Source organism: Herpailurus yagouaroundi, unplaced genomic scaffold (assembly GCF_014898765.1).
Source record: "Herpailurus yagouaroundi ecotype Mexico unplaced genomic scaffold, PumYag 162, whole genome shotgun sequence".
Lineage (NCBI taxonomy): Eukaryota > Metazoa > Chordata > Mammalia > Carnivora > Felidae > Herpailurus > Herpailurus yagouaroundi.
This window is the reverse complement of record NW_024412403.1, coordinates 13,930,112-13,950,782: the sequence shown is the minus strand read 5'-3', so window position 1 is coordinate 13,950,782 and position 20,671 is coordinate 13,930,112. Positions and strand designations below refer to the sequence as shown.

The following is a 20,671-nucleotide window of genomic DNA, read 5'->3' as shown; positions in this document are numbered from 1 at the left end:
GCAAAGCACATCTTACAAAGCTCATAAGGAAACTTTTGCTTGGAAACATTTAACCTAAAATGATGTCATCAAGTTTGAGAATTTTGTTTTACTAAAATCTGACCCAGAAAACATCCTTAGAAGGAAGTATGAAATGCAGGTATTTTCTAGAAGAATGCAGAGATTTTGTATGCTGTGGCCCAACTTTTAAGTCCCCCTGACCCTATGCTGTGGCCAGAACTTTTTTTCTTTTTTTAACATCAAGGTCCTAGGGAGCTAGGCCACGATGTAGGATGTACGAGGAACGCAAAGCTTCCCCCGCTCTGTCACGGAGCGTTTTGTGGTCTCCTCGTTATTCTACACCAAGCTCTGGGGTCAGAGATGCCCGGAGAGGCGGCTGCTGTGGGGGGTTCTCAACACACTCCCGAAAGCCAAGTGTCCTGGAACCAGGACAAGGGGAGAAGGGCAGCTCGGGAGAAGGGGACAGCGAGGTTTCTGCAATGGGAGAAGTACAGACCTCTCCCGGCTTGAGGACTGCAATCAGTCACCCTGGAAACAGAAAAGCACTTTCAGGCATTTCAGAGCTGCCGGTTAGAGACTGTTCAAGGTAGCAAAACCGTTCTACTGCCATAGCTCAGAATTATCCAACCACCATGCAGAAGAGAGTACACAATTGCAGGAGGAAATGGACCACTTTACTGGGGCCAGCGTGAAGCTCAATGTTTATAATATCACTTTCTTCCTGTGGAAGATGAAAAGAAAGTACAAAAAGAAGGGGGAGGCTTTTAAGTACACACTATTGACTCAAGCTACCCAGCTGTTTAAGCCCTTCCTGTTATGCAACCACCGAGGGCAATTTCTATCTCTAGAGGAGTTCAGAGTCCTAAAACCGTCCTTTAAGTGTGACCGATTTAACACATCCCACAGATTTAAAAGAGGCCAGAGTGGCCTAAAATCTTATAACCTTTACTTAAGCTCTTTTGCAGACAAACACCAAAGTCATGTTCTCTATAATTTCAGAGACCACTATACACAATGGCAATCCCCATAGTTTTCCATCACCTTCTCTGTCTCCTTTTGAACAAACTTTGAAGAAGAGACCTCTAGGAAGGACGAAGGCTCAACTGAGTAAATCGGGTGTACTTACTGCCAAAGTTCAAGCTGCACTAAGTGACACAAAGATCGCACGGCGGGCAGACTCCAATGTTAATATGAAGCTATTTTTAAAAGTTCAATGTGATTTGGTTAAATTAGTCCTTGTCATTAACCCACCAGATTGTCTTATTAGGGACTCAACACTTTACTACAGGAACTGACACGTACAATAGAAGTCAGTGGACGTCAAACCACCAACACATTCCCTGCGCCAACGCATCTATAAACATCTCCTTCTCAAGTAAGCAGAGATAAAGTCCAAAACCCTTAAAACGTTATAGGAGGCAAGGTGAACACCCTTCTTCCAGAAACACATGCGGAACACTCTGACGTGGGGTTAGGGGAGATTTGCCATACACATAATACAAACACACTCGAAATCTCAACAACCAAAAGAAAGGGGGAAAACTCAACTCTCACTTCGTTTTAAAAATACACACTACTGGGGCCCCTGGGTGGCTCAGTCGGTTAGGTGTCCGACTTCAGCTCAGGTCATGATCTCACGGTCCGTGAGTTCGAGCCCCGCGTCGGGCTCTGTGCCGACGGCTCGGAGCCTGGAGCCCGCCTCGGATTCTGTGGCTCCCCCTCTCTCTGCCCCTCCCCTGCTCGCGCTCTGTCTCTCTCTCGCTCAAAAATAAGTAAAACATTTTTAAAAATTATTAAACAAAATACACATTACATCTTCAGGCCATTTAAGAATGAAAAAATATATATGTAAATGTGAAGATTCGAGGCAAATTCGGCTTCACACCAACTACCGATGCCCACCCCCATGCTAAACTACATGTCTCTTTATCAACAAGGGGAACTGGAGGGCAAAAAGACGCAATATGGGGAAACGGGGCTGGAAGACAATTCAGCTGGAAAGTCATAACAAACAAGGTTAGCAAGACAGAATTCAAACATGCTCACCAGAGGAAGCGTCTGATACACAGAGTCCCCAGACTTGTAACTGGTTTCGATCCTGGGCTTGCGCTTTATTTTCCACAGTGCAGACATCATCAGGAATATATTCTCATGGTAATGCTACCACCTGACATGCTCCGCACAGAAAGAGAAGTTTCCTAAAATACCCCGAGAGCGCCAACCGCCTTCCAGTTCCCAAGGGAGCATCCTCTCACACAGACAGCCCATGCGGGCTCGCCGGTGAAACCTACTGTCGCATCTCAACACAACAAGGAGGGAAGCAGTGCGACCCCGCCCCCTCGCCCCCCCCCGGTCCCCAGACCAGCACCCCTCTTCCCGTCAGCGGCCTCTGGGATGGGGTCAAAGGCTAACTCGCGGACTCGAATTCATGCTTTGATTTCACCTGGCTAACCAACAAAAGTTCCAGAAAGGGAGAACCAAAAGGGACCAGAACACAAAGCCGAAAAAGCCTGCCCAGGATGTGAGCAGTCTGCTCTGCGGCCAAGATCAGCTGATTGGCCAGCGTCACGCCGTGCTCGGGGATATTCAACCCGGCAGGCTCCCACAACTTTGAAGACACCCCTCTCTCACTGAGTCGGGAGCAGGCACTAAAAAACAAATAGATAAATGAATAAAAACAAACTACGTTCTTGGAACAGCTTCTGTTTTCACATCTTCCGCTAATGCTTTGTTACTAAAGCAGACATTTCCAAGACAATCCCAATTTGGATTAAAAAGGAAAAAAAAAAAAAAAAAAGAGAGAGAAGCAAGGCTTTCAGAATGGAAATGTTCTGAAAATTATTCTAATATATTGGCTAAATGGAAAACAAAATCACAGCTGCCAGGGGGCCTGGGATGCATAACGACAGCCGGGAGCTCATCAGCATTCATTTCCAGAGACAAGAGTTTTCCAGGAGAAGCAGAGAAACCAGTGGCCGGTGGAGAAGGCCCCCTTTGAGGCTATCACCACAGTCACAAGAGGAGGGAGGTGGCTCACAAAGAGGCTAGATTGCCCCCCTGCGGTGTGGGAGCCCCACCCCCACCCCAGGGCCACCAATGCCTGGCAAGCTCATAATTATCTACTTGCTTAACCCCAAAAGGCCACAAATAGCGAAAACTGCTATTTACAAAAAAAAAAAAAATCAAAAAACACATTACACTCAAGCCTGCATTCTCTTGTATTCTGCCCAATGATTCGTAAAGCAATTCATTTCGGAAGATCAACAAAAATATTAAACAAAAAAATCAACAGTCTTCACACACTCAGCAGGAATAAAGAAAAAAAATGACTGCTTGTTTCATTTCATGTCATTTCTTGACTTGTTTGTTTATTTACTTGTTTTTACATTCTACACCCAGCCTGGTGCATTCGAAGCAAAGGCTAAACCATCCTTCCGTGTTTACGGCAGCTTACAACTTAAAAATTAACATGTGGTTTATTCTCAAGAAGAATTACTGATCTAGGAGACATGTCAAACGAATAAGCTTGATCAAGAAACTCTTGCTCTTACTTTTTTTTTTTTTTAAATGTTTACTTACTTTTGGGGGAGAGAGAGAGGGAGAGAGAGAGAGCGCGCGCATGTGTGCTCAAGAGCTCAGGCACCTCCGTGGCGGGGGAGGGGGTAGCAGGAGAGAGGGAGCCACAGAATCCGAAGCAGGCTCCAGGCTCTGAGCCGGCAACACACAGCCTGATGCGGGGCTCGAACCCACAAACCACAAGATCATGACCTGAGCCCAAGTTGGAAGCTTAACTGACTGAGGCACCCCCAGGTATTCCTTACTTTAAATCATAAGAAAAGACACCCCAAAAGCTTAAGTATTAAGAAAATATTTAAGTGGCTAATGAGTTTCTAGCTAATTGACTTACACGGCACATTAATTAATTAACTCCTTTTTCTGAAACTTGGTATTTAACACCACACTTTAACCAATCTGGCCAGAAGATAGTTTTAGCATAGCCGATAACAATACAAGGCCTGGTTTTGCCATCTCAGAGCTGTGTGACCTTCAGTGAGTTGTTAACCTCTCTGTTCCAATGTCATTACCTATAAGATAGAGGGAATAACAGGATTTCTCTCTCAGAGGTATTGAGAGGATGAGGGAAGTTAATATGAATGGTGCCCAATACGTAGAAGAATCCACAGTAGGACCCAGACTCCAGAAGAACCATTTGCACAATTTAAGATTTTTGCTTCCAAATATCCAAAGTGAGAAAGTAACTCATTAAAGGCTAATTTAGTTAACTAACTTGGGTTGAGTGACAAAATCATTCAAATAAAGATAAAATGTGAATCGAAGCAAACCTAGGGAGTATTTTCAGGTACAGAATCACACAGTGCCCTCCGACCTGGTGAAAAGAAAAGATGAACCTATGGTTTTAGCACGGGTCACTGCACTAGCTTCAAAAATACTGATCATCACCCAAACTTGTCATCAATAACTCTGAAGCAGTTCTCTTTCAGGAAAGCGCACTGAGCATCGTACAGTGAAATCCAGGGACGAGCTGGCCTGTTCCTGCACCTGACCCTGTCTGTTCCAGGTGAGCTGTAGGGCCTGTTCTCTGGAGAAAGAACCATGAAGTCAGACAGGCATCCACAGGCAGTCAACAAAACCCCAGGGCCCCTTCCTTCCTCTCCACTGCCAGACCTAATATTATAGAGGACCCTGTTTAGGACCTCATGACTCACAAAATTTTAAATGAAAACAATCTCAAAATCCACAAGGAATGAGAACACGGGGCTATTACAGTGAGGTAAAAATGATCCAAGTTAAAAAGTATTCAGAGATTAATGTTTTAGATATAGGAAAAATAGCCGTATTCCTAAATCAAATTAGAAACTGAGAATTAACATTCAATAACAAAATAACTTAATAAATACCTTTCGAAATATCTGACCCCAGTTTGGAAATATCCATTTCTCCCTGAGGGGGGATGTCCCTGTCTCCTCCCCCAAGTATGTAAAAGTAAAGTAAGGGCCACAAACATAAAAAAAGTTAAGTTTAAGCAAGTTTTTGTTTGTTTGGGGTTTTTTGGCTTTAAATGAAATGTGTGTATTTCCATTCATCTGTGGTTTTTTTTTTTTTTTTAATGCTTATTTTTGAGACAGAGAGAGAGAGAGAGAGAGAGAGAAAATGCAAGACGGGGAGGGGCAGAGAGAGGGGGACAGAGGATCCAAAGCGGGCTCCGTGCTGACGGCAGAGAGCCCGATGTGGGGCTCGAATTCACGAACCGCGAGATCGTGACCTGAGCCCTAGTGGGACACTCAACCAACGAAGCCACCCAGGTGCCCTACCATTCACCTGCGTTTTAATTAATAACCAACGTAAAGCCCTTTACAAATATTAAAGTTAGTTTCAAATATTAAATTTGAAAGTTCAAATATTAAATTTCCAAATATTAAATTTCAATATTAAATATTACATTTTATATTCAAATATTACATTTTATATTGCGCCCAACTTAGAAAGGACACCAAGGAAGGTAATCCCATGAGGACCAAAGACACACACATGGGTAAAAGTGACACGGGCACTCAAGAGAGTCTTACAGAGACAGAAACACCAAGAGAGACAAAAAAAAAAAAAAAAAAAAAAAAAAAAAAAAAGGACACATAGAGAAATGCAGGTTTTTTAAAATAAGGGTTCATATTTGAATCATATATTTCCCTGGCCAACGTGCTCTCCTACTGTTATATTATTTGACCTCCCCAGTCATCCAATCACTGGGCGAAGGCAAGAATCACCCTGTTACAGGATTTGATCAGGGCAAGTGGTAAATATCAAACAGAAGAACAAAAGCTAGGTGGAGGGATCAAAATAAACACGTGCGTATTATTTGTTTTTTTTTTTTTTTTAAGGTGAATAAATACAGAAACAGAATCACATACAATGACTTTTGCTGCGGAACGGCCTTTGGACGGAGGTAACGCCAGGTTTTCAAACTGCCGTACTCTGGAGATTGTGCTAAGAAGACATTACTTACTGATCCACAGAACCCTCTGGGAAGTGAGGGTGGAAGGGTGGAAGCATGATGAATTATGGGAAACAAATACACAGCCTTCCACCAAAGAGAGGCAGAATAAGGCCTCAGCCAACCAAGGAACATGCTATTCGAATAAATTAAAAGATGGTTTCTTTCCCTTTAACAGGAGCCACACACAGACAATCCAAGAAGAGTTCAGTGCAGAAACCAGAAGAGCAAGAAGGTGTAACTGACCCAGCGGCACACAAACTGGATGCTGCCTTTTCAAGCACAGACGGAGACGTAAGAAGGAAATCGGATGAAATGAGACTTGAATCCATGCAAAGGGACTTCTGCCCTGTGAGCTCACGCACAGGTTTGTTACCAAGGTGGTAATTTGGATTTTGTGTCTTATCTCGTGACCTCTCAGAGTAAAAGCACTTGGTCCCGGGGAGAGGCCTCCTGACCGCATACGGCTGCAAAGGTGACGTGTCAGTTGTGATTCTTCGGTGGTTTGACACGTGGGACGTGAAAATGAAAATCTCTCACCTTGCTGCTGTGATCAGTTTCATCTGAGGATTCCAGGTCCGGCCCTTCGGTCTCCTCCAGAGCGGTCTCAGCACCACTGCCCTGCTCGCCGCACAGGCCGTGCCCTGCAAGACGACATCAGAGGAAACTGAGGGTCGGCAGGTGCACCAACCGCTAAAAGCCATGCCTGGGCAAAGCGGGGCACGGGGTCAGGCTCACGACAGGTACATACATCGTGAGACCCTCCAAATACGAGCTCCACGATCTTGGCTCAGTAAGTGTGTTTTTATTGTTACTAGTATTATTTTTATATTATAGCATATATATATATATATTTTTTTTCCAATACCTAATTGTTATGATGCGCCCCGCCCCCCCACAACAAACTCAAGTTGAAGCCCTAACCTCCCACGCCATGGTATTTGGAGGTGGACCCAGGGACGTAAACATTCGGTCCACAATACATATGATACCTGTTTTTGCGAAGTCTGGCAAGCTATAAACAGAACACCAAACTTCCATACTTCCCGGCATACTCTATGTAAAAGAGAAGGAAGAGAACACTGCAATCACAGGCCTCTGGGGGGGGCTTCTCAAATTTAAAGAGCATCTGAACCCACAGGGGATCACACTCTGCAGATTCAGATTCAAAAGATCTGGGGTCGAACCGAAAATTCTACATTTCTCACAAGCCCCACGATGACACCAATCAGTACTGTAGGTCCACGGACCACACCTGGAGTTCCAAGGCTCTAAGACATTTAAAAACCTCAGCTAATCTGATGAGACAGTGGTATAATCAAACCAGTCTGGCACTGGATCCGGGACGACAGCACCATCACTATAAATGGACAGGATGGAAGATGAGAGAGGTAAGGGAGCCACTTTCTGACTCTTCCGATGAGAAAGCCTGGGTTTGCAAAGAGGTTGCCTTATCCAGTGACACCAGTACAGTCATACCCTGCCTGGCATCACTTTCTGTTTGGACTCGAAGTCAGCTGGGAAACAGGGAGGAAGCCCGCCTCCCAGCGAGCACTGCTCCAAGATGGTATCCTGTGGTCTCCCCTCCTCCTCTGGAATGAAGCACCAACAAAGTGAATACACTCTGAATGAAAGTTTCTGTCTGTGTCCTCCCTTTTGCTCTGGCTCTAGGATTTTCTAATTACTGGCTCACTCTACCATATGGCAGTAGCAGTCAAAGAAAGCAGCTCAGTCAACTTGGTGGCTATCGACTATATCATATTGTCACCTTCATGGGGAAAAAGTGACTGAACACTCTTGGCTCAGTGGGGGCAATGGCTTAGAGGCTGGGGCCAGGGAAACGGGCAAGAGTTGATCTCCAATGCAGAGGAGCGGATGAGCTCATTTAGGGACACTTTGCTAAGCACTGAGCTCTTGGATCACAGAAACCACGGCTCACTCAGCACTGTCCTAAATAGCCAGGATGCACAGCCCACAGGACACCATTCACACTGCAGTCTGCACAATGGCAACCCCCCTGCCTGTACAGCCAACTGCTGTGACTCTACAGACCCCACTGTGTAATGCAATGCCTGGGGGACAGCTGATGCTCACAAGGTAGTGAGAAAACAGATGAAAGGATTTCATTGTTAAGGATACAGTGGCGCTAGGTATCCTGGGAAGGAAGGAAGGAAGGAAGGAAGGAAGGAAGGAAGGAAGGAAGGAGACAGGGGAAGGGAGAGGGAAAGAAAGAAAGAAAGAAAGAAAGAAAGAAAGAAAGAAAGAAGAAAAGAAGAGAAAAGAAAAGGAAAGAAAAGAAGAGAAAAGAAAGGAAGGAAGGAGGGAACTTCACCTCTACACAACACTTAAGAATGATAAATAAAACATAACAAAATCCTTTTAAACATAGAGCTGAGCTCCAACGAGTCCCAGGGCCCAAAATGAAGACAATAAAAGAAGCTGGTGTGGTGGGGCCAGTCTAAAAGCTGTGGCGATATTGAGTAAATCCATCAGTCCCCAAACCCTAGAGCAGTGTTTCCCGAAGAGAGAAAGAGACCTATGGGTGTTAGGAGAGGAACAATTCGGGGCGGCGGGGTACAAAATTGCACATTTGGCAGACACTTAGTCTCCCTCGCTCCTGGGCACTGAATACAATTAGCACTCCCCAATCTCTGTGCCAATAAAAATGCACCCACACATTTCCCAACAGCGGTACCATCACAGCTCGGGAGCCAATGTCCTGGAGACTCTGGTTTCAACTGTGAAGACCAGAGACAGAAAACAGGTGTCAGATCGGCACAAGTTGGAGACCTGGAACTGAATCTCCCGCATTCATTCACACGGTTCCTTTGAAGGGCTACACCCTTGGTCTAAAAAGATGTAACTAGATAAAAGAAAGAGGTATTCATTGGCAAAAGGGAAGGGAAGGGGAGGAAAGAGAAGGGGAGGGGGAGGGAGGGGAGGAAGGGAAAGGAAGCTTGTCTGATTCTGCCTACGCTCTGAGACAGAAGACCAGGGAGGGAGCAAGGGGGGGGGGGTGGTTCTCCAAAGAGGATAACCACAGGCTGACCCCACGGGTGTTTGAGATTCAAATTTACACCAGGTACTGCCTCCAGAAGACTCTATGTCTTAGTCAGCTTGGGCTTCTGTAACAAAAGACCACAGAGGTGGTGGCTTAAATAAGACATTTATTTCTCTCAGTTCTGAAGGATGGAAGTCCAATGTCAAGGGGCTCACAGATTCAATTCTTGGGGGAGACCCTTCCCCCGGCTTGTGGAAGGCTACCATCTCCCGATGTGCTCACATGACCTTTTCCTCACTCATGTAAGGGAAGACTGAGCTCTGCTCTCTTGCTCTCCTTACAAGGACACTAACCCCATGTGGGGGGACCCCGTCATGGGTGGGGTCCTACTTTCACAACTTTAGCTAAGCCTGATTACCTCCTAAAGGCCCCAACTCCAAAGAACAATCACACGGGGCTCACGGCTTCAATGTATAGATTTTGGCAGGACACAAACATTCAGTCTGTGACACTTAAGATGAACAAACTACCTTAAAATCATTGTAGATTTGTATTCCAAGGGCTCTGGCAAAGACACAATCAAAATCCCTCTGGAGGAATTCACTCTTAAAAACGGTATCATGTAATGTCCAGAGATAAAGCTTGATCAAATAAAAACTCCTAGTCCATTATTAGAAAACCCAGGAAGAACCAGGTCCCCATGAGTGAGAAGCAGCAGACACAATAAACAACAGAAGCAGATTCCCAAGGAATGATACTGTAATCATCAGATACAGAATGGCAAGTATGCATAAAAATATATTTTTTTAAAAGGGACAAGAGGTGGGGCGCCTGGGTGGCGCAGTCGGTTAAGCGTCCGACTTCAGCCAGGTCACGATCTCGCGGTCCGTGTGTTCGAGCCCCGCGTCAGGCTCTGGGCTGATGGCTCAGAGCCTGGAGCCGGCTTCCGATTCTGTGTCTCCCTCTCTCTCTGCCCCTCCCCCGTTCATGTTCTGTCTCTCTCTGTCCCAAAAATAAATAAAAACGTTGAAAAAAAAAATTTAAAAAAGGGACAAGAGGTAACTTCAGAAAAGATCAGGTAAATTCACAGAGTTTTTAAAAATGAGAACTAACCACTGAAATAAAATGCTCAATAGGTAAGAATAAAAGTTCAAGAAAGAATAAAAGATCTATCTGAAGAAAGCACAAAAATCTTCAAATGCTAACACGACCAATAAAGAATTGTATTTACAGCTAAAATATTATTCAATAAGGAGAATATAATGTTCTCTGTTTGAGAAACAAAGAGTGAGAAAGTTTGCTACAAATAGAGCCTCGCTAAAACAAACAAACAAACAAACCCCACCTCTCTAAGGGATATACAGCTATACCTTGGAAATATTGTGAGTTTGGGTCTAGACCACTGCAATGCAGTGGATATCACAATAAAGCAAGTCAGATGAATTTTTTGGTTTCCCAGTGCATATAAAAGTTATATTTACACTACATTGTAGTCTATTAAGTGTGCAATAGCATTGTGTCTTTAAAAAGTTTGATTTTCTAATGTTTACTTATTTATTTTGAGTGAGAGAGAGAGTGAGCGGGGGATTGACAGGGAGAGAGGGAGAGAGAATCCCAGGCAGGTTCTGCACTGTCAGTGCAGAGCTGGAACTCACAACCCGTGAGATCATGACCTGAGCCAAAATACAGTTGGACGCTTAATGGACAGAGCTACCCAGACACCCTCTGACGATTTTATTTTTAGGGGCACCTGGGTTGCTCAGTCTGTTAAGCATCTGACTTCAGCTCAGGTCATGATCTGGCACTTCATGAGTTCCAGCCCCACGGTAGGCTCAGAGCCTAGAGCCTGCTTTGGATTCTGTGTCTCCCTTTCTCGCTCTGCCCCTCCCCCACTCACGCTCGGTCTCTCTCTCTCTCTCTCTCTCTTTCTCTCTCTCAAAAATAAATACCCGTTAAAAAAAAAAAAAACTAAAGGGACGGGAAGATATAGTTGGCCAATGTAAAGAAAGCGCAACAAATGTCAGACAAAACAGATTTAGCCACCACGTGAAGATGTATCAGTCGTTAAGCTTGATCCATGAATAGATTTCAAACCCTTTTTCTAAGAATTTGTGAGTGTGCATCTTCCCCAAGGATCAGCAATTTATACAAGCAGGCCACACATCAGACCACAACATAAACCTCAACAAATTTCAAAGAGTCTGTATTTAGCCTCAGACTACACTTAGCAGCATTTTGGGGGAACTGAATTTGTGACAAAAGAGCACAAAGCCAGTAACACCAGAGACAGTTTTAGAGAAAAAGAACAAGATTACACAAGGTTACAGTATTTTCCCTACCAGATCCCAAAATGTATTATAAAGCACAGGCTAACAGAGCATAGAGCCCAGAAACGGCCCTTCCGCATAGGGGGGCGTGATATACACAGTAAATGTGCCGTTTCAGACCCCAGGGAACAGAATGGTACCTCTGCTAAACGTTATGACAGAAGACTACTCACATGGAGAAATAGAACGTTGTACCCTAACACACACCATTCACAAAAATCAATACCAGGGAGGTATACACCAGACGAATGTCAGTAACCCCAAGTATAAAATCTTTTATAAGAAAATACAGAAGACAAGGCTGGTTACCTTAGGAAAGAGAAGGGCTTCTTAAATAAGATATAAAAAGCACAAATCATAGAAGACAGAAACATCAGATTTTATTAAAATTAAAAACCCTTCTGGGGCACGTGGGTGGCTCAGTCAGTTAAGCATCCAACTCTTGATTTCGGTATAGGACACAATTTCACGGTTCGTGAGTTTGAGTCCCGCATCGGGCTCTGCGCTGACAGCGCAGAGCCTGCTTGGGATTCTCTCTCTCTCCCTCTCTCTCTGCCCCTCTGTCTCTCACCCAAAATAAATAAATAAACTTTAAAAAATAAATAAATCGAATTAAATTAAAACCCTTCTTTGTCAAAATGCAACAAGACACAGTATAAACTGAGAAAAGTTATCTTCAACATATAACTGGCAAAAACATTAATATCTAATAAAGGGACTCCTATGAATCAGTATCTATAGGTATATCCGATTCTAAAGCAAGTGTTCTTTCCCACTTCACTATGCGATGCTTCTGCCCTTAGCTGAAGACAAAAATTAATAAAATAAGAGAGAAAGAGCAATGCAGCTGGTAGAGCTGTTTGCAAACTGATGATTCTGTCCATCCCTTTGAGCACAGACTCCTGTGTCACTTTTTCTCCACCCCATGAACCGAGACTGGCCTTGTGAGTTGCTTCAATCGACAGAACGTGACATAGATGGGGAGACAAAAATTCCACGCCAAGGCCTCACGAGTTCTCACAGATTCTGGTTTGCCCCCAGGATCTCTGAGCTCACCAGACAAACCGCCGCCTAGCCTCCTGAGGTCCAGCCAACCGAGCACCAAATGTACAAGTGAGGCCGTCTTGTAACCCGGCCCCAGTCAAGCCACCAGACGACACAGCCAAATGTGCCACTCCGGGCAAGGGCAGCAAGGACCCAGCTGAGCCCCGCCCGAAACTGCCAAACCCAGAAGAATGAGCAAGGAAACTGACTGTCCTGGGATGGTTTGGTACCCAGCAGAAGATAACCAGGAAATGGGTCAGGGGGATTTAGTAATCAAAGAAAGCCAGAGAGGCAGGAACAGGGACTTCAAAGAGATGAGGTCATGTTCTGGCTCCTATGCTTCAAGGCCTTCTCCGAACATCCCCCAGCTTAAAAGGCTTATGCAAAAACACCGCTGGGGTTTTTTGGCAGCCTCAATACAGTTTTGCAACATCCTATATCTCGGGTCTCCACCGCCTTCACTGCAAGAGACTTGCCTCCAACAACAGACACCGAAGGAATTTTCTTCTTTGTCCCGGAGGGAGCTGCCCCCATTTACTCCCTAGTGCACCCCCCCCCACACACACACACTGGCTCTGCTGACCATTAGACAGATGGGAGAGCCGAAGATAAGGCTGAGAGGTAGCTGAAGAAGTGGTCACAGCAAGGGAGCCGCCACCTCACCTCCATTCCATCCCCACGTTTAGCACAACGTCTGGCACAGAGGAGGTGCCCAGTAGCCATGTGGCAGCACAGAGAAGAAGCGGGGCCAAATCTGAAGAGACAGTGGGTTGACAGGGGGCTGGGCAGCCCCAGAGAATGAGGAAGCACAGAGTAGGGCTGAGGCTGGGGGAGACGGGACCTAGAAGCACCATAAATAACATTCATTGTTGGAAATAGGTGCGGTCATTTCTTCACTTTTTTTTTTTTTTTTAATTTTTTTTTTTCAACGTTTATTTATTTTTGGGACAGAGAGAGAGACAGAGCATGAACGGAGGAGGAGCAGAGAGAGAGGGAGACACAGAATCGGAAACAGGCTCCAGGCTCTGAGCCATCAGCCCAGAGCCTGATGCGGGGCTCGAACTCACGGACCGCGAGATCGTGACCTGGCTGAAGTCGGACGCTTAACCGACTGCGCCACCCAGGCGCCCCTATTTCTTCACTTTTTAAAATGATTTTCATATCGGGGCACCTGGGCGGCGCAGTCGGTTAAGCATCAGACTCTTGGTTTCGGCTCAGGTCATGATCTCACAGTTCGGGAGTTTGAGCCTTGCGTTGGGGTCCGCTCTAAGCGTGGAATCTGCTTTGGATTCTCTCTTCCTCTCCCTCTGCCCCTTCCCCCTCCCAAAGAAAATCCTTACAATGATTTTCACATCATAACAACGCTCTGGTGACCAAGAAAACCTTTGTGACGAGCATAGCCCACTCACAACTAGCAGGATGCACACATCAATGTAAGCCTACGTTTAGATTTATCTTTAATTTACTTGGTTGAGACACATTCACTCTGGCTCCATTTAAGTCCCTTTGGGACTTAAAGAAAGAAGATAAAAACCTTTCGCTTATGAGATGTACTAACAATGTGTACTACATAAGCAGATTCTCCAAATCAAACATTTACAAAGAGGGACCAATTATAACACTGATTTTCATAACGCCTTGATTAATGCCTGAGTTTAAAGCTCTGTGAGGGGAAAAAAAAATGATTGGAGGACAAGGAGGCAAGAAAAGGTTAGATACTGTCAATAAAAACACTTAGCTGAAATTTAACCACTAGGCCAGGATTTTATTTTGCTTTTTAGTCACTTTACTGTCATATAAGAATTCCATAGAAACACTCATAATATATGTATAGGATCGGCATAAACACTCTTTCCACAACAAAGCTAAAAAGCAAAAGTAATTACAGAGAGAAAAAAAAAAAAAAAAGAATAGGTTAAAGTGCTCCAACTTTGACCTCATTGACAAATAACTTGTTCCCAGCCAAATTTCACACAATCTCAGTGTCCATTTCTCTATGGAAATTTTTACATCCCCAAAAACCGTAGATCTAAGCGTTACTGACTCTGTTAATCTGTTGTAAAAGCCAAATAATACAAGGTTCATTACTTTTCTCTTAAAATACACACACGGAGGCTCTAAAATTCTGAACCATTTTTCCCCACACACAGGATTTCGAGGGTGTCGTCAACCCAATCCAGCCGGAAATCAAGACTAGATGTTTGGCTCTCGCCAGCAGGGCCTCAGGAAACAAGCCAGGTGCTGTGTGACAAAACCATGGGGCCCAGACAGTTTACAAAACGCACATGGCTCCAAGTTTTATCAACAAACAAACAGAAGACCGTGTGCTACTGGTATCTGGGAGACTTCAGAGCCTCCGAAGGATGGGGCCATATTTGTTTGCAGGAAAAAAATCTGTGCGGTGCCTATTTCTCTGTTGTGTCTCCCTGCTGCCTGATTGTCTTGTGTTTTCAGAATCGAGCTCCAGACAATCTGCACGGAACAACGGTCTGAAATAGACTTGTACGTTCCACAGGCACTGAGGAAAGCAGGCTCTGCCCGCAAATCAAACTGTCCATGGTGGGTGCTCAACCAGTCCTCTGGCCAAGGTGCCTTGGGCTCTCCCAACTGTCACAGAAGCCTTTCCTGTTACAACAAACTCTGCTTAATCTACTTCCTCCAGGAGGGGTATTTGTACTCGGACAGACTCTAATCCTCCACTTAGCATCAGACAGATGTGCCTGAGGTATATCAAGGGGGGAGGGAGGTGCTGGACTCTCCAAACAACGATGGCCCCAACTGTCCTTGACGCGCATGGGCCGGAGTGAGCTGCAGACGCCCAGCTCGGCTTCCATAATGACCACTTTTCAAACAAGAACCAACTCCAGTTTGCTGAACTCTGGCACTTTTATTGTAACACTGAGCTAAATGAGGGCACCGGCTTTGCCCCCACCCGTCGAGAGGAATTTTAGAGAAGATAAAGCAGAGCTGCATGCACCATAAAAATTAAATGGATGCAAGCCTTGATGGCGGGATTTAAAATGAAAGCCACAAACAGATGTTTTGAAGCCTTGGAAAGACACCATTGATGCTCTGTAATGATTCTTTCAACTTGCGTAAAATGTGGGGATTGCAGAATTACTGAAAGAAATACCTTTGTGCCAAGAATTAATTTCAATGATAAATATCTTATGCCAGAACAATCCTACTCACACTTGGGAGAAAGGCCTCAGAATAAGCATTTATTTGTTCTTTGCTCTTCCCGTGACTCAAAAGGCAGTGGGTGGGGGAGGCCCAGGGGGAGATGCCAGAGAAGGGTATTTGTGTTAGAATTCCCTCAACAAGTGTTTAATAAAACCTTTCAAAATTATTGTACACCGAGATTTGCTTTTCTACGTTGATGCTCACTGTGAATATTTCCCTAACTGGGTAATGTGGGTTTTCCTTCTAGTAAAGCGGGCCAGTGGCTCTCCAAGGGAGGAGATTTTGTTGCTCAGGGGACAGCTGACAATACGTGAAGAGATTTTGGTTGGCACAACTCGGGGAAGGGGCTACCGTTAACTTACAGTGGTTACGTTAATGCACAGGACAGCCCCCCCACCACAAAGAATAACCTGGCCCCAAATGTGAGTAGCTCCAGAGGAGACCAGTATTCAAAATAAATCACACAGGAGCATTCGAGAGGCTTTCTGGAAACCTCACACAGTGTTGCAACTTCCTACCTCAGCTTCCTCTTCACTCCAAGGTTCTCTCTATAACAACAGCCACTCAAGGGACTGTCGTTTTGTCTAGACATCCTTCCTCCATTTTCTTACCAGTACATCAGTAAACAAACATTAAAAAAAAAAAAAAAAAGGTGGGGGGAGGGGGATGAAAGTAGCTCAAGAAAGATTTTGACAAGGACCCCAGGTGGTCAATGACTGAGGATGGGAAGCTGAGTCTCAGGGAGAACACAGAGGATGAGATCTCTTATTTTCTAAGCCAACACAGCAACCCATTTGCCACGCTTCCTTCTCAAGGGACACAAGGGCGGGGACACACTCCACATCCCCTAACGGATTTCCATTACAAAAATCTCAGGCCACAATATGATGTCAACAAATGCCACCACAGATGGTCTGCGTATGACCATAACTTTCCAATCACCTTGTCATTCTACCAAGACAATCAAAAGAGTATCAACAAACAAAGACCGTTGGAGAGCAAAGGTAGTGGATCCCAATCCCAGCTGCACGTTAGAAACCCCTGAGTTTTAAGTAACCACAAGTACAAATGCACCCCCAGGCCCCTCCCCGGGTCATGGGAATCACCATCTCTGAAAAGGGGCCCAGGTGTCTCAGCACCTAGTCAGCAGAATTCATTTCTTTCTGCCTGGGAAAGGGAAATACTTAAGTAAGGTATTCATAAACTTAGTTCTCAGACAATTCACCTGTTGCACGTTGAGGTGGATGGAGTAGAGACCAGAGAGATCAAAAATGAGCAGCTTCCGGTTACAAGCCACAAATCTTCATGTCTCCATAAGAGACTGTGCTTTGAACACGTAACATTTATCGAGCACTAAGACCTAAACACTTCACTTTTATTTTTATTAATTTTTTTTTAGCATTTATTCATTTTTGAGAGACAGAGAAAGAGCATGAGCGGGGGAGGGGCAGAGAGAGAGAGAGTGAGAGAGAGAGAGAGAGAGAGAGAGAGAGAGAGAGAGAAAGAGACAGAATCCGAAGCAGGCTTTAGGCTCTGAGCTGTCAGCACAGAGCCTGATGTGGAGCTTGAACTCATGAACCACGAGATCATGACCTGAGCCGAAGCTGGATGCTTAACCAACTGAGCCACCCAAGCACCCCAAAACACTTCACTTTTATAACTCAATTAACCCTCACAACAACTTAGTGAGACAGTACTGTGGTATCATCCCCATTTTATGCACAAGGACACTGAGGCACAGAGAGATTAAGCATAACCTGTTCAAAGACAGAAAGCTAATAAACACAGAACCAGGACTTAGTCCCAAGACACGTGGTCCCAGAGCCCATTCTATCTCACTAGGGTGTGGGGCTTTCAGAGAGGAAACAAACTTATGCAACAAAGGGGTTCAGAAATAATCCAGTGCTGCAAGTTAGTCCCATATTTCAGTTCAGGGTTCTGAGGGCAAGATCGGGCCACGCCTGCCTACTTGGGCACCGGCCAGGGCTCACGTGGACCCCAGGGTCCCTGAGACACTGCCTGGCCCTCCGTCAAGGTGGCCAAACATCCACTGTGACCACCGTTAAGACGGTCCCTGCATCAGACCTCAAACCTGCACTCAGGATGCTTCTTATTTTTAGCTCCTTCTAAATTTAGACAAAGGCGATAGTCCAGCCTCCCCATTGTACAAATTTTCTAGTTGTTTTCTTTACTATTTTAACTGCAGCCGTCAGTGGATGCTGCTTTATCTCTGCCTCATTACGGAGCAGTCTTTCAGATCATTTTATCCTGTTTCCTTGCCTCTTGTATTTTTCATGGTAAAATGGGGACTAGGAGCTGCTAGCGACCAGAAAGAAGGCAAAGAGGCTTCAGCTGCTCCAATTGGACCACCACTGCCCAGGGCATTTGAGAATTCTTCTGGAACGTGTTAATGCTGAAGAAAACTAACACGATGACTACCTTTTTGCTTTATGCTTGAACCAGTTTTAATGACCTCAATTTGACCCAGAGGACTGTGTTCTGAAGGATTTTGATCATCGCAAAATAGTATCATTTAACTGGAAAAGAAGCAAAGGAATGGATACATCTTCTAAGAATGATTCCAAAATGGAAATTTTAATGTGTTTTAAACACCGGTAGATTTGGTGGATTAAGCACTCAGCCTTCAAAGGTGACTGGCCTGAAGGAGGTAACGTGTACTATGTAGAGGTCAGTTAGGTTTAAAACTCCATCATATAAAAGATGGGACAGCTACTATATATACAGAATATATCAATATTTCTAAAATAAATACATGCATGCAAATACATTTTAATTAAAACAATTTTAATAAAAATTTGCAAAACGTACACACACATACACACACACACACACACACACACACAATTTTTTAAAGAAGAAACACCCCAAAATAGGGACAATCAACCTTTATTTAAACAGTTTGTTTAAACAGTTCCAAAAAAACTTTACTTGTAAAAACAGGCCATGGGTTGCATTTGGCTTGTGGGTTGTAGTTTGCCAACCCCTGCTTTATATCCATAGCCCACAGGAAGGGCTCAGATGGAAAAAAAAAATTCAAAGAAAGTTGAAATACACTGTATGTACATAGTACGTACATCCATATCTTATAAAAATCCTTTAAATAACCCAACCTAACCTAACACAACAAGCCTCATTCAGAGTCATATTACAGATAGAAACATCAGTCTCTGTGAACTGAGTTTTATGGGATCAATCCTGCCATCTTGTGGTCACACAAAAGAATAGCCTTCATGGTCTCCATTCCCCATAGGGGTACACAGCTCCCTGGAAACATTTTCTAAAAATCTGATTGGGGTACGGGTACTGAAATGACATAATGAGTCAAGGAAGTCAACAGCAGTAAGTGTGATCAATTTTCTGAAGCCTCAACTTGTCAAATTCCTGCAACAGCCACTGAGCAAAAGAATGTGCTCTCACAAGGGCTCTGCTGGGGATCTATTCTCATCAAGCCAAACTTCAGAAGGGAATTTGAAACACAGTGACAGGAGGGTGCCTGGGTGGCTCAATCAGTGTCTGACTTGGGCTCAGGTCATGATCTCGTGGTCCATGACATTGGGCTCTGCACTGACTGTAGAACTTGCTTGGGATTCTCTCTCTCTCCTTCTCTCTCTCTCAAAATAAGTAAATAAACTGAAAAAAACATCAATGGCAGGGCAAAGAATATTCAAAGTACCTATACCCAGAGTTTGAAATCAAAGACTTTTTTTTTTAATTCAAGTTTTGAAAAGAAAATAAATCCAAAGACCCCAACTTACTAAATCAACCCCACTGCTAGAACCAGGTCATGGAGAAAGAAGTGACAGCAACATGCTATTGACTGGTGGGCTCATTCACGGACCCTCACTCAACAAGAACGGGGTGCGTGGAGCAAAGTGAAGCAGGTGTAAGCCCAGTCCCAGGAACAAACTCAGGACAGAGAGACAAACCAGTAAGAACAGTATTGTACAACTAGGGCCCACGTGAAAGAGGTCTTTGCAGGGTCCTAGGGACCCGGAGCAGGGAGGCTTCAAGGGGCAGATAGCATACAAGTTGCTTCTTTTTTTTTTTTTTTAAGTTTATTTCTTAATTTTGAGGCAGGGACTGGGGGGAGGGAGGGCAGAGAGAGAGAGAGGGAGAGAGAGAGAATCCCAAGCAGGCTCCACACTGTCAGTGCAGAGCCTGATGCGAGGCCCAAACTCACAAACCATGAGATCATGAGCTGAGCCGAAGTCAGATACTTAACTGACTGAGCCACCCGGGTGCCCTCAAGTTGCTTCTTTTAGGGTAAGCACAAGGTTACAAAGGGATAGGGAGAAAGGCTGAGGGCAGGAAGCACAGCGGGTAAGGCAGGGCACGGTTGCACCTGTGGACTCCTGCTCCAACTGGAGACCGGGCAAGCCCAAGAGAAGCTGACCAAATGAGAGCTCTGGGCTTATTTCCACGCGGGGCAGCCCATACCCTCTCCCACACAGAAGGGAAAGCACGGGCTCGACGGTTTGGGGGACGGTGGTGTGGAAGGCAGAGGGGGGACCCGGAGCCTTGGTGAATCTCTGTCATCTCCACCCACAGCCAAGACACGGGGGCCTCTACCCATTCGACTTTCTCCAAAATGATACACAGCAGCAGCAGCTGCGTGTGTGACAGGTTGATTAGTGGACAAACGGTTACTCCGCAAGAACACAAGTCCCCCGACCCCTGGAAATTAACAGGAAGCACACACTCCGTAACCAGTTCATTTCACTCGTACATCTTAGGCCTGCTGGCCCCAGGCCACTGGAACACACACACACACACACACACACACACACACACACCCAGCAGGTCCCGGCTGACCCGGGCTCAGATGCGGGTCCGGCACACGGCGCAGCCATACCTGGGTTGCTGCTGAGGAAGGCCAGGGGGCTGTCGTTGAGATCCGCGGGGCCGTCCGCTCGGTGGGGCGGGCAGTCCAGCAGCTCCACACCCCCGACCAGCTCGGGGTAGGTCCTCACCAGGAGGCCCAGAGATGGCTGCGTGAGGAAATCTTTGAGCACAGAGGAGTTCAGGGTGCCTGCAGCCCGGCTATTGATCTCGAGAATCTCATCTCCCGCTTTCAGGCCTGCCAAC

General features: G+C 45.3%; 1 protein-coding gene across 7 annotated transcripts in view; it reads right to left on the bottom strand.

The window, feature by feature from the left end:
• The window catches only part of TIAM1 (TIAM Rac1 associated GEF 1), a 395,754-nt gene that overhangs the window by 36,288 nt on the left and 338,795 nt on the right, over positions 1–20,671 (bottom strand). For 6 of the 7 annotated variants that reach the window (XM_040484060.1, XM_040484063.1, XM_040484059.1 and 3 more), the window contains 2 exons: positions 20,439–20,663; positions 6,551–6,654 (listed from right to left, as the gene is read on the bottom strand). In XM_040484060.1, coding sequence (XP_040339994.1) covers positions 6,551–6,654; positions 20,439–20,663 — 329 coding nt within the window. Of the gene's footprint in view, positions 1–2,046; positions 2,519–6,550; positions 6,655–20,438; positions 20,664–20,671 lie in introns of those variants that run through there. The other variant, XM_040484065.1, reaches the window with a different exon arrangement.